Below are 13,520 nucleotides of genomic sequence, written 5' to 3' on the forward strand. Positions count from 1 at the left end.
CCACCATTGCTGGCCCGCCAACGGTCAAGAAATACCCCAGCCAGGATTGTTGCTTATATCACATGTGACAACCGGTGCGTGATTCCACATGGCACCCGCCCCGGCGCTGTGTAATCACAGACAATTGTCAACAATTGGTTCCAAGTCACGATGAGGCCTCTGACCTGAACTGTGCTGCCGCCAACCATCAGAACTTCACATGCTAAGTATTTATTTTTTCTGTGTGGGTGGTTCAGGGATTGAACACTGGGGCATTAGTGTGGTGATATGGTAAAGCAGCTCTACAGGGGAAAGACTGCCAAGAACATTAAAAAAAAATCCCTTTTCATCATTTTTTTTGTTGTTGTATGTGGTTATTTTTAGTCAATCCATTGCAATGAACAAGACAGTCAAGAAAGGAAACCTATTGAGTGAGAGAACATCAACCATAGGATTTAAACCTGCAGCATGTGTACTGACTGTTTAGCTTGCGGTTGTTATAGAAACAGACATCTTTTGATAGCTAATAGCAGTAGTTTAGACAGCGCAGGGAAATCTGGCTGACATTCAGTCTCAAAAAGAACTGTATCTACAGAGAAGATATTTTCAGAGCTGCACTATTTAAATTTGACTTATTTGCAGCTGTATGTTGCCAACTTTATAAGTCATGTGGTTAGAAAAAACCTTTAATTTCCACTTTTGTTTACATTTGCATATGATACTTCGCTGTAACAGCATTTACAATACAATACATGAAGCAAACAGTTCAAGAGCAAGTGGTTCGCCATTTCAACCGAAGCCAAAGGCTTTCCACTGGAGACATGTCAGCAAGCATGAACAACAAGATAGCTATGGCCACATTTCAAAGTGACAGTGTTCACTCTTTTACTCTTTTACTAAAGTATCTTACAGTTTGTGTATACTGGCTGCTTTGTCTTTTCAGCATTGCTGTAACACAGCAGTTCCCAGATATCTGTCTACACATATACGAAGTGATTTTTGGAGCTGACCATGGTAGCTTACTGCCATGTCATGGCATTTCAATATTTTGTCTATGCAACTTCACTTTTTTCCCTGGGTCAAATCATCAGTGTCGCTTTAATATTTTAAATGAGCGCATGAAAAGCTCTTTCAAAAGCATCGCAAAGCCAAGTTAGGGATGAGCAGCTAATATGCTTGTGTCTGGAGCTCCATCATAAAAAGGACCATGAGTCACTCCTCCACATATTATCCTGTTTCCTCTCATCTGCATTTTGTCACATAGACTGAAAGGACTGTTTCTCTGGAAGGATAGATCAATGCATCTAATTGTTTTACAAATGCTGTCAATGTATTTTGTCCTGTGCTTCAGATATCCAATCCAGATGTTGATACCACAGTATTTAACTGTTGGCTGTGAGCTCTTCTAAAATATGCTGATTTCATTTTAAGTGTTCTATTACTGAATACATCAAGTTTCAGTGACAGAAAACTAGACACGCAGAGGTGTTGTACTGTGTGTGCAATGAATTTAAACAAAGCTAAAGGATGTCATTACAGACAAAAACAGATTATCTTTTTTATGCAGTTTTTGAGTTGAACACAAACAACATACATGCACTTTCTTTAATTTAATACGTACGTGAGCGTGTGTGTGCAGGCTGCTATGTTAAGAGATTAGGTCACACTGGTCCCTTTCCTAAATAGCCAAAGTCATCGGATTACACAGTACGCAGTATGAAGTGCAAATAGCAGTCATAAAATGCTGAAATACTACTTGGGAGGGCGCAGACAGCTGGACTCTGTGTCAGACTCATCCAGACAAGCAGCAACAAGAACGGGGGGGGGGGGGGGGGGGGGGGGGAGGGAGAGTAGGCGGGCAAGAAACAGAAGGAAAACGGAAATGAGGCAGGGAAGCGCTCAGTGCATTACAAGATGCACCTGACTGTAGGCTGTATATGTTTCTGTCGTTATTTATCTCTACCCCTCCTCGCTGTCCTCGACAAAAATACGTGGCAACTTTGGCATCTCAAACACAAGGCTTCACATTTCCAAACAATCCGTCTTTTGACAGAACAAAGTGCTTCAAGAGATGATGCTGCAATGCTTTATTTGTCATCCACACTGATTCCACGATGGCTACACTTCCAGCAGCCGAAGACAAGGATTCAGATTGTGAGCTTTGCGTTGACAGAGTTAACTGAACAACTGTGAATTGCTCTCTCGGGTCATATTTTAGTTTAATGCGCATTTCTTTACGAATTAGAGATTCCCACTGTATCCAAAATATCCAGCACGGATTACACAAACTGGAGGTCCTCATTACTTAATCTCCGTGGTATGGTGGAGGAAACCATGAATGATGAAGCCTTGATAAAACTGTTCTCACATCATTGGGTGCACAGTATCTACTGAGAAATGGTGATAGCAACCTGCCAAGACCACACTATGTGCTTTTCAAAGCTTCACTAACATCAGTAGACCCATCCCTCATATTCGCTTGGAAATCCCAGAGGTGGAAGAAATGTGCAGCATTCTATTATTACCATGATTGCGTGCCCCGAGGCAAGAAACACACCCATCCTTTTACAAGTGGAAAACACATACCTTCCAAGTGATTTGTAGTGGCAGGACATTAAGAATTTCCCTTTGATACAAAAGGAAGGTGTGCTTTACAAGTCTGAGTAAAATTAGCCAAACTGATACAGATGTAGGTGAAGCACAGGGTTAAAGTACAGATGTGAAAAAAGGACATACTGTATAGAGAGTAAGCAGTTGCTTATTAGTAGTTACTAGTTGAAAAAAGGTTATTATGCATACCTTTGTGTAATGTTCATGGATGCAAATTAGCAGGAGATTAAATAGCATACAAAAAGGCACAATAAGACCAAATTGTTACTTTGGTAGTACAGTGCTGCTGCTATGCTGCATACAGAAAAATATTTGAGAAAATGAATCATAATAACTCAATAATTTAAGCTAGCAGGTTCCAGCATGGGGTTTGCAGACAGCCAAGTCTCAAAGTTAACATATTTACAGATAAAAATCATGCTTGCAGCTCTGTGAGGCTTACAACATTCTTTTACGTTTTGCCACCATGCTGGTGAGTTCACAATGTCAACTAGCTGCTGTTAGGTAGGCTGGATGACAATAACGATGTTCAACATATTAGTTCGGCATGCTAAACATCTTGTGTCTGAGTAGGTTTTTCAACAAAGCTTGAAAAAGAAGGCAACTGGAGTTCTTTAGGTGTATGAAGATGTTTCACCTCTTATCCAGGATGCTTTTACAGGTCTAAAATGGCTATTTACCCCTAGTAAGGGGTTGTCCCCTTTGGAAGTGGTCTTGAGGTCACTGACCTACTATTGATCATGTGAGTTATCTCAAGGTGTGAAATAAGGCATGGGTCATTACCATCACCTGTGGGTTAAGGATGAAATCCCTGTGAAACCTTGGATGAGAGGTAAAATGTCATCACAAACCTAAAGAACTCCAGTTGTCTTCTGTTTCAAGATCTCAGGAATAACATCTTTTTTCCCCTTTGTTTGGACCAAAAATTGCACAAGATGCCATATGTAGGCATAGGGATGAAAAGAAAGTTACCAGATTGGAACAATTTCTGCATATCACTCCTCAATAGCCTCATATCCATAAAAGCAGGACTAAAGCATATCATGCTGCAGCATAAAGTCGACACAGAGAAGGAACTGTTTTATGATGGGCTCTTCCATGTGTGTGCTGGTGTAAGAAACCCTTTGGCAGGTGATCAGTGGGATTGGCCTGAAACTTTTATTCCATCAATTCATTGCTTGTAAGTCAGAGATTTTTACGGCTGATCACCCTCCTGTCATCAACTGCATGGGCTGCCAGAAGATGAGAGTTGAAAAGGCAAATTATAAATAGGCTTTAACAATGTTACACTGCCTGCAAGAAGAATTTTAGCACTTCAAACTTCCAGGGAGGGAGCAACGACCCTTATATTCTTCGTCAATGTCACTCCTTTTCACTCTGATCTTTCATTATCCTTCTGTTGGCGTCGATTAGCCAGCGTGAGAAACCCTAACCCTGCAGCTTACTCTAAACACAGATGGATGGTGTTAATTTTATTTTATTTTTTAAGAATGACAGCGCAAACAAATGTGATGAAAGAGTCTAATCTAAGTTGTATCACTGCGCATTTGGAGTCCAGGTGCAGTGCTGCTCCGGTCAATATTTACCAGTTCCTTGCTAAAGCAAACTGGCCAAAGTGCAAGGTCTCCCATATGCTTTCAAGTACAGTGAACTCTGTTATGAGGTTTTGACCAGTTGTATGCAACATCTGTAGCACGCACACACACTTAGATTAACTGGCTGGACTTGAACACTTGTCCAAGAACTTTGAACCTTAACCAAAGCTTATATTAACGTTAAATCAATCTAAACATCTTCATTTTAAAATCCGTTGAGGTATCATGTACGTTGACACCACAACGTAACAATGTAAATGGCTTAAGTCCCTAAAAGACTGGCACTATGCACAGCCAGTTTAACCCTATAGGTATGTAGGTCTTTAGTGCAAAAACTCATCTTATGTATCAACACTGACTGTGTGACAGTGGTGAAGTTAAATATTAAAACGTATGCAGAAAAATTCTTATATGCAGTTTAGCGCTTAATAAAATGCATTCTTCCCTTTTTTTGAAAATCAGTAACCAGCTTGATCTTTTCCCTAGAATCTAAATACTTTTGCCTGCTGATATTGCTTTGCACTTCCCAACTTCACATCAGAAAAAGCTAAATTCCCAATGATGCCCTGACCCAGTCTGTCCTAGCCCGCCTCAGCCGTGAGAACAACATTTACAGTCTCTGCAACCCTGGACCTTTTGGCTGGATCTTTTATTGGGATCTGCTCTGAAATGTAGACACACACACACACACACACACACACACACACACACACACACACACACACACACACACACACACACACACACACACACACACAGAAGAAGAGAAGCATCCCTGGAAATGTGCCATTCTCTGCCTGTAGTTTTAGAGGGCAATTCTCAGACACAGCAGTGGTCCCTTACAATGAAATATAAACAGTAAACCAACATGGAATTTATTTTAGCCTAATTAAAAACACTAAAAGCCATGCTTAAGTGAAATGTGGTCAAACTGGTTTTTAGGGGAATTTGCTTTTGGTAAAACTGTGAAAAGAAACAAGGTCAAACAATATTTCTTTTTCAGATGAAAGCTTATATCCCACTGGCCTGAATGCATTCACTAACGGATGTCAACTGACAAATGAAGCATTCCACTGATGTTGAAGAACAAAATGAGGAACACTTGAGAACTTCTCTTCTTTTTACCAAGCTTCAGCTGTACAACAGAAAAAGAGTAGAATGTATAATGAAATTAAGTGGCATAATAGCAAATAAAAAGAAACAATAAGACCAAACAAATCAATAAAATTCTCAACAGAAAGTCTGGTTGAACAAAAAAGGTTTGAGTCAACTAAACATAGCTGTAGTGGTAGACCGTTCCAATGCCTTGTGCCACAAGTGCCACAGGCTGAAAGGCTCTGTCTCCACTAGTCTACAGTCAAATGTGTGAAACAACTAACACATGCTGAGCCTGTGAACGAAGACTGCAAGCAGCAGTCTATTTTGTAAGAAATAATCTCGAGCCTGGTGATTTAGTGCTCTGTGTGTGTACATACGGTCATTTTAAACTCTACTGGCAGCCAGCGTAAAGAACATGCTGACTTCAAAACGAAAAAGTGTGTAGGTAAGTTTTTGTATTAATTAAGTCCTTTGTTCTCTAGTCCAGACTGCTAAGAGGGTTAATATAACACTTGGGGTCTTAGCGTGGCACTACCTCACTTGAGCTTATTACAGTAATTTCTTCTTTATGTTCATGCAGCACAGGAGGACCACCAAGGCGAGAACTGGAATTTAGCCAGTAAATCTAAACAGAATGTAAACTAGTCCAGAGGATTTAATTCAGATTGATTCAGTCAGCATTTTTAGCCCAAACTGCATAATAATGACTTTTATGCCTAAAAAAGATGGACTTATTATACATTAACGAGTAGAAAGAAAAATAAAATTGCTTCCAAACACTGCTAGAGCAGATACCGAGCTTCACTCTGACCAAACACACAAATACAGCTGATCATTTAAACACCAATAAATCTGCTCAGGTTCGCATGTGGATATCCGCTTACTGTCTGTGTAGCTTTTAGAGTGCTCAGAGTTTAATTTCACCTGGATTGGATTTGCACCCATTTCAATCCTCTTTAAGCAGTGACAGCTGCAAATGTTGCGGCCTTCAAGATGATGCAAAGGTGCTTCTCGTTGTTGGAGGAATATTCAAAATATTTTTATATCCGTGTAGTAAACGCCATGTGCTAAACGTAAAGATAAAATACCATCAAAACATTGTCATGGCATATTTGGCCCATGTGTATTTTTAGAATTTTCCTGGCTTGTAGCAAACATGATGTGAACATGAAGCTTAGCTTTTCCATCCATTAGTTATTCATTAGCCGACTTACAACTAATAATGCATGACACGCTGGAACGAGAACCTCCTGTGTATGTTTTGCCAACTTATTCGGTGGGTTTTTAAGTCAATTTAAGTCAATTTTCTCTGCACATCAGACAGACAATGGACTGACTCAAGAACTGTGTGAAAGACAGCCATAGAAGCATACTGTCGAGAGTCATAATGTTTCATCAAAAAGTATGGCGTCTCACAATGAAAGAATTGCAATTGAATTGAATTTACTGTCTGTCTTTTGTCTCGGGGTGTTAAGTTACTATATTCCAAACTTTGTGTTGAAATCCAAAAAAGGTCAATAACCTCTCTCTTTCTGCCTCCCTGGTTTTGCCATGACAAGAACTCTGACACTCAGTGTTTATAGTATCAGCGGTCCCAGGATGAGCCAAATTTCTTTGGCTCCCAAGCTCGTTTTTTTTTCTCGGTCATTGAGTGCAATTAGAGAACTCACTGCTAAACCTACATGCTGCCAAAACTTAAGCAATATAAAAATGTCCCTGAGATGCACTTTTATGATGAATTTACCGTGAAGTCTTTTTGACTGATACAGATGCACACACACCCTTTATCTGAACTATTTACTGACTTTCCTTTCTTATCTTCAGAACCCATCCTGCAGCCCATCTTTGTTTTGACTCACCATCCCCATGCATGTGGATAGTGCCACAGAGGAGTTGACCCTTGACCTCAGTGACCCTTGGTAAAAGCAGAGGTCATCCTGATGGTAGGCCCTCAGGCTCTTGGTGCCATTCTTTCCCAGGACCTGGATGGTGAAGCCAGGTGCAATCAGGCTTTCCGAGGCGTCCCTCAGCTCCATGTGGAAGTCCTGCCCCAAGCCTCTGAGTCGGAAGTGGACTGTTTCGCTGATGCTTTCAGCGACAGATGAGTCTGCGTCTGAAGCGAGGGATCTGCGCCGCCTTTTGCGCTGGTGGTGGGCAATTTCATGAGAGACGTAAGCGCCTTGGTGGTCGACCTCATATGGAGATACAATCTCATATTCTGGAGATAAAGGATGTTGAAGGAAGAAGAGGCAAGGAAAGGGACAGGAAATGTGAAAAGACAAATGAAACACTGAGTGAAAATTGCAATCACAACACCCACAAAAAAGGCAGCCACAAAAAGCAACTATATCTAGTCTTTTAATGTGGACATATTAAATATAAAGACATTTCTTAACTTGGAACTATGCAACTGAAAGCCTGCTGAGAGGTTTTAACTGTGATGAGAGAAGACTATATTTTTACAGATACAAAAAATAAATGTTTAGCCTCATGGTAAATCTATACTAATTTGTTGTGTCAACATAATTAATTGTGAATTGCTGCACATTGTGTCAGCTGCTGCCTTGGTTACAACACGGTCTAAAACTACAGCTTTTTGCTTTTCTTTGTTAGCTCTCCTCTGCCTGCCTCATTTACTTTTGCTGACGGGGTCAAAAGAGGATTACGAGAAAAGGAAGCTTTCTAGACAATTCCAGGCCTTTTAGTAGAGAGTGAATCATGTTTGACCAAGTACTTTATTTCTTTTATATAGCTCAAACTGGATAACAGCAAGTCATAAAGGGAGATGGTTGAATGTCATTGTCAGCCCTTGTGTTGTAGTCCAGTTAAAAGTCTAATCATGCTGTGATCATAAGAATTAACGGGCTTTCCTCAAAAGGTCAAATCAAAAGTAGCTGATTTTATACTGACTCCCTGCCTTGGTCCAAGTTTCATTTTGAGGAAAAATCATGTGACAGAGAATATTGCTTAAGGTCATCTGAGGAGTAAGAATGGCAGAACAGACTAAGGGACATCTTTTATAAGAAATGAACATATTCACTCTTGCATATACTTGAAATATATATAGAAAAGGTGCATGATGGCCAGCCATCTATCCATCCATCCATCCATCCATACAGGGTACATCCTGGACAGGTCACCACTCTGTCACAGGGCTGACACACAGAGACAGACAACCATTCACATGGATATTCACAGATATAACCAGTTAAGAAAGGACAATTAAGATTACTTTTGGATTGTGGCAGGAAGTTGAACTTACGGGAACCTACGCAGACACGAGGAGAACATGCAAACTCCACACACACTGGATTCAAACAGAGGACTTGCTTTCTGTGAAGTGACTGCACTAACCAATGCACTGCTCTGTGTTAAATGTGCATGATTGCTCTCATTTTAAATTATTTATTTATTTATTTATTCATTTTTACCATAACTTTTGTTACTGTCCTGGGAACTTAGTTAAAAGGGACACTCGATGCTGTCGTGTTTTAAGTCACACAGCTTAAAACATTTTACAGTTGATGCTTTAAGAGTAATCTGGCAGCAAACAGACATAAGAGCATCATGGCTGATTTTGGCACAGTACTGGAATGGCCACTGTAAATGTGTTTAGCCATGCAAAAGTGATACGGTGTCACTTTTTTCAGGTTAAAGTGCACAGAAATAACAACAACATTGGACAGTCAATAAGGGCATGTCCCAGTTACCGTACAGGCTGACCTGCTTTAGCAAGACCTAACAATGAGTATATATAGCACTGAGACAGACAGGTTCTGGCAGTGGGAAAAACATGCAGGGTGGCAGACTGTGTGTCATCCCTGCCTGTGCCAATGCCTGCTTTTTGGTGCATCTTGGTCATTCAGTGTATCTACACACAGCACCCTGTCCTCAGCAGCGGGTGAATTATTTAAAGCACGTTGATTTGCTACGACTGCATAAGTTTTAGCATGGGCAGCCAAGGCAGGAAGCAAAGCCTTGACATGTCACCAGTCTTATCTATCTCAGAGTTACAGGACTGCAAAGAGCAAACACATGCCCCAAGTCTCAAGCATTTTCTATGCGGAAAGCAAAGCTCTTAAGCAAACCCAGAAAATGGTCCTCTCTGTCTTTGCCTCTGTCCACATCCCCCGAATGCATAGACACACAGTTGCTTCCAGTTAACTGCTTGTCCCACCCTCACACAAAAAACAGCTGCGGCGACCCATGTCTGACAGTATACAAACAAAGAGTCCGCGAGAACAGAGTACACATACACACACACGCACAGACACACACACATGCACACAGAAAGAGAGAGACAGACAAGGCTGAGACAAGATCCTGCAGTTGTTGGTTTGTTGGTTTAGTGGCTCCTGAGTGCCATTAGCACTGATGAAGTCTTCAGCCAGTGGGCACCTTGGCTTAAAGATGATAAAGGAATGAAAATATGAATTCTGCATATGAACTCGTTCTAACATATGAATGTTGACACATTAACAAGGAGAAGTAATTGTTGAAGCGCTGCCTATGACACTAACTCAAAACACAAGCGAGGGCTTTCCCATTCCTTTCTGTTTCAGATCATCCGCACATGTGCTCACAGAGAGTTCATTTATGCAGACATATTTATGCACTTTCATGGTAACAACAACAACAACAACAAAAGATCTGGTAGAGAACTGCAAAGAAGTTGCTGAGTCATCACACCACATGGGGTTAGATCCACAAAAACAAGAACAGATGAAAGCCTCGCTCTTAACTGCTGGCACTAATAATTGACAAAGCAGGCATCACTGCATCCTCAAGGAAGAGTTTGGTCACTGTCCCAGCTAGATTGCTCTGGGAGCCATTTTTATTGTGTGTGTGTGTTTTTTTGTTGACTTGACACGTTAATAAATAATTCCTTTCATGTAACGTGAAATAAGTGAAACGACTTTTACAGAATGAAAGAATTCCTTATTTTGCTGTAGACCACAGTTTGAGATCCTCTGCAGCATGCACCAACTAGTGACTCCGAGTCAGGGTACAGGTTGCCCCCCAGCGGTGAATGGCGGTAACGCACAACGCAGGTGAGCGCCGTTTGATGCTGCTGACCGCTTTATGGGTGAGCGAGCGAGAAGTATTTATTGTCTTAATTCAGCTGAAAAGCATAAAACAGACCAGCAACCCACAAAAACATCATTACAGTGGCAAAAACACATCAACACTTCCCCCCTCTGTTTTTCTTGTTTAAAGCCTACCTGTGTTTTGAGGTAAATTGAGAGACCGTAGCAGAATAGATGCGCCTTGATCACATTCGGCACTGTCAGCACCAGCATTCATAAGAACGCTCTGCGCGAGAAGAAGAAGTGCAAATGAACTTGTTTGAGTAATTATGCAGAAAGCACTTGCTTATTTGAGTTCCTGAAAACTTTATGAGCAGCATGCACGCAGACTTACGTTGCCCAGGGTGAGAAACCACAGCAGGTGGAAAAACGACGGTCTCCAGTTTCTGCACGCTGCGCAAGACAAACGCAAGAAATTCATGTCCGTGGATCACTTTTAACACACCTCCCAGCAGTATCGATATCTTAAATAAAACAATTCAACAGCAGCAGCAGAGGCAGCACTTCTGCTTTAGATGAATGAAGCATCAAAGAGATTCGCATGCAGGCTTCAGTTTAACCACTTTGGTCTCCATTTATTTCCATGCGGAGTTCCAATCGCGGTAAACTGCTTGAACTCCAGTCCTCTCTCCCGGCAAGTCATTTTCTTTCTTTCCACTCAGACAGCCCTACAACCTCCCCCCCCCCCCCCCCCCCCTCTCTCTCCCTCCCTCCCTCATAGCTACGCTCACTCGGCCGCTCTCTCCCCCCCTCTCTCTACCCAGTGACCACCACGGATCCTTTTGACTCCCAACGAAATTATGTGATTGTCTTAAATAGGCCGCATCTCATCTTGGCAATGGCAGACTCCTGTAAAAATCGCACAGAGTCCGAATATGTTTCTCTTGGGAGCCCGACGAGGGAGCTCTGCGCACAATACTCTGTGTGAGTGTTTTCTGGTGTAGGGGGGCTTACCCTAAGCAGGCTACAGCCTGTAGCCAATCACATTTGGCACCTGCTTTGAGAGATGTTCTACTTCTCAGCTTACATGGTCGCTATGATATTTAACAAACACACAAAAAAATGGTTTTCTTTATGTCCCCCATAAGGTCAGGTTCGAATATATGAATCCAGTCATGTGGATCTAGTGGTCCAAACGCGATTCAGAGATTACACCCCGGAGCAGGTAATCAGTAATTTGTGATGGTTTACAGTCTGAAATTTAACCACTGACCCCGTTTAATCCGCTTGCCGTTCTCCCATCTCTCCAATATTCCACAGCTGCACTGATAGGCAGCGTGCCAACATTTCTGAACTCCCTGCAGTCATTCATAGAAGTGCTCAGGAGTGTGGGAGCCAACGCATCGGGAGCACTTGTTTCATATTCTGAAGTATTTTATCATCCTAAAAGAAAAAACAGATGAGATCTCTGCTGTACGGCAGGGGAAATAAATGTGTGGTGTTTACAGAGTGATCTTTGTGGCACCGAGTCAAAAAACATCTGAATCAGAGTGAAAGTCATTAAAGGTGATCTTCAAGCCAGAGGGTTTATAGAGTCCACAGAGGATGAAATGTATTTTTGCATATGGTTTCTAATTTCTACAAAGCAGAAAGATCAGACGGTGGCATATTTTGATGACTTTATATTTAGAAGCATTTAACTACATATAGCATGGGTTTTCGTAACAGAAACACTGGCATCTAAAAGCTCATATAGATTTGATGTTCAGGTGCAGAGCACACTAGATAGAAAGTTTACTTTGGTAAATTGGTAGGAAGAGAAGAACAGAAGCTAACCCAATAGTGAACTCAGCTCTCTATGACACCAGGTCTTGTGGATTTGTTTCCCTCTGGAATGCAAAGTGTTTGATGAATCTTCCAGATGGCCTGTGTCATGTTGCATTAGTGATAGCCGTCATGTATGACAGATTAATTTGTTCTGAACGTCAGAACGTTAATCAGTGAGTTAGAAATCAGTGACCAACAACTAACTTTCTCCTGAACCATAGTCCCCTACAGATAGGAAGCAGGATAAGCAAATGCAAGAACATTTTCATTCTGAGAGTAATATGTTATAAGCCTATAAAACCGATACATATACAGTACCCACTTCCAGATTTCTGCCTCTGTTTGCCAATCCTGGGTTTAATCAGTGATAAAATGCCGTCATGAATACAATTCTTACCATATGTTTGGAGGTTCAGGAAATCTGTGCTTTACAACAGCAGCTGACACTGCAAGCACCCCTCCTCGTCCTCCTCCTCCCCCTTCTACATTATTACACAGACCCCTTGCTCAGACACATGTGTGCACTCGCAGCAATCCAATACTCACTCTGCATCTGTGTGTCTGGCATCATGTGAATGTATGGAAAATGTGCTGCTCTTATACATCTGTGTGAGCAAATGATTGATATTTGTTCAGCAAGTGCAGATCTTCACAGCTGACTGGAAAGTTGCCACACCTTTGGCCCCCGAAGGCGTCTGACAGCCTTTTGTTGGGATGTACGGCAGGATGCTTCACTGTGGGATGCGCGGGTGGGCAGATCAAACTGGCAGACTGAGAAATAATTGTTTGTTGTTTGTATTGTTTGAAGGAACTGAAAAAAGAAAGCTCCTGTACATACACCAAGTGCTGTGAGTGTTTTGACCCCCGAACCTGTGAGCTCCTGTAGGCCTCTCAGTCTGCCTGCACGTCTGAGTGCTTGTTCTTCTGTCTTCCTGTCTCAATCAGCTTGGCTTAAAGCCCTACTGTCTGTCTTCAATAACATCTGTGGATGTACAAAGGCAGAGAACTGACACATAAAGGGAACTCACTCCAGCACATAGTCTAAAATATACAGTGCAGTGAAAAACAAGAACATCAATCATGGTTATTGTTGGAAATTAACATTTTGCACATTATTGAAGTAAAGAAAAACAGGTTAATCACAGGTTAAATATAAGAATACTTTCACATACATACAATGCCTTCAAATCCACGATTTAATCCAGATTAAATGCCAGTGATTAAAGCTTCAGTCTAGCAGTAGGTGGCTTAGAACCCACAAGAAGTCTCCAGACTCCCCCACCCCAAATTTCATTACAGGATTTTTAACAATCTTACAAGTGTTAGCATCAAAGTGCATGCATGTACAGTTAGAAAAAGATTTTAAAAATTTGACCCGTGTGGG

At 41.5% G+C, this 13,520-nt stretch overlaps 1 protein-coding gene across 1 annotated transcript in view; it reads right to left on the minus strand.

The window, feature by feature from the left end:
- adamts16 (ADAM metallopeptidase with thrombospondin type 1 motif, 16) overlaps positions 1-10,790 on the minus strand; it is a 53,186-nt gene extending 42,396 nt beyond the window's left edge. The window contains exons 1-3 of the mRNA XM_086309912.1: positions 10,704-10,790; positions 10,505-10,595; positions 7,142-7,500 (exon numbers count right to left, since the gene is read on the minus strand). Of these exons, the coding sequence (XP_086166038.1) occupies positions 7,142-7,500; positions 10,505-10,595; positions 10,704-10,790 (537 nt within the window). The remainder of the gene's footprint in view (positions 1-7,141; positions 7,501-10,504; positions 10,596-10,703) is intronic.
- Between the last annotated feature and the right edge of the window lie 2,730 nt (positions 10,791-13,520).

This window comes from Aulonocara sp. 'chitande type north' Nkhata Bay, linkage group LG11 (assembly GCF_057382095.1).
Source record: "Aulonocara sp. 'chitande type north' Nkhata Bay isolate Kocher_YH1m ecotype deep benthic linkage group LG11, A_spYH_male_GT1.1, whole genome shotgun sequence".
Classification (NCBI taxonomy): Eukaryota; Metazoa; Chordata; class Actinopteri; order Cichliformes; family Cichlidae; genus Aulonocara; species Aulonocara sp. 'chitande type north' Nkhata Bay.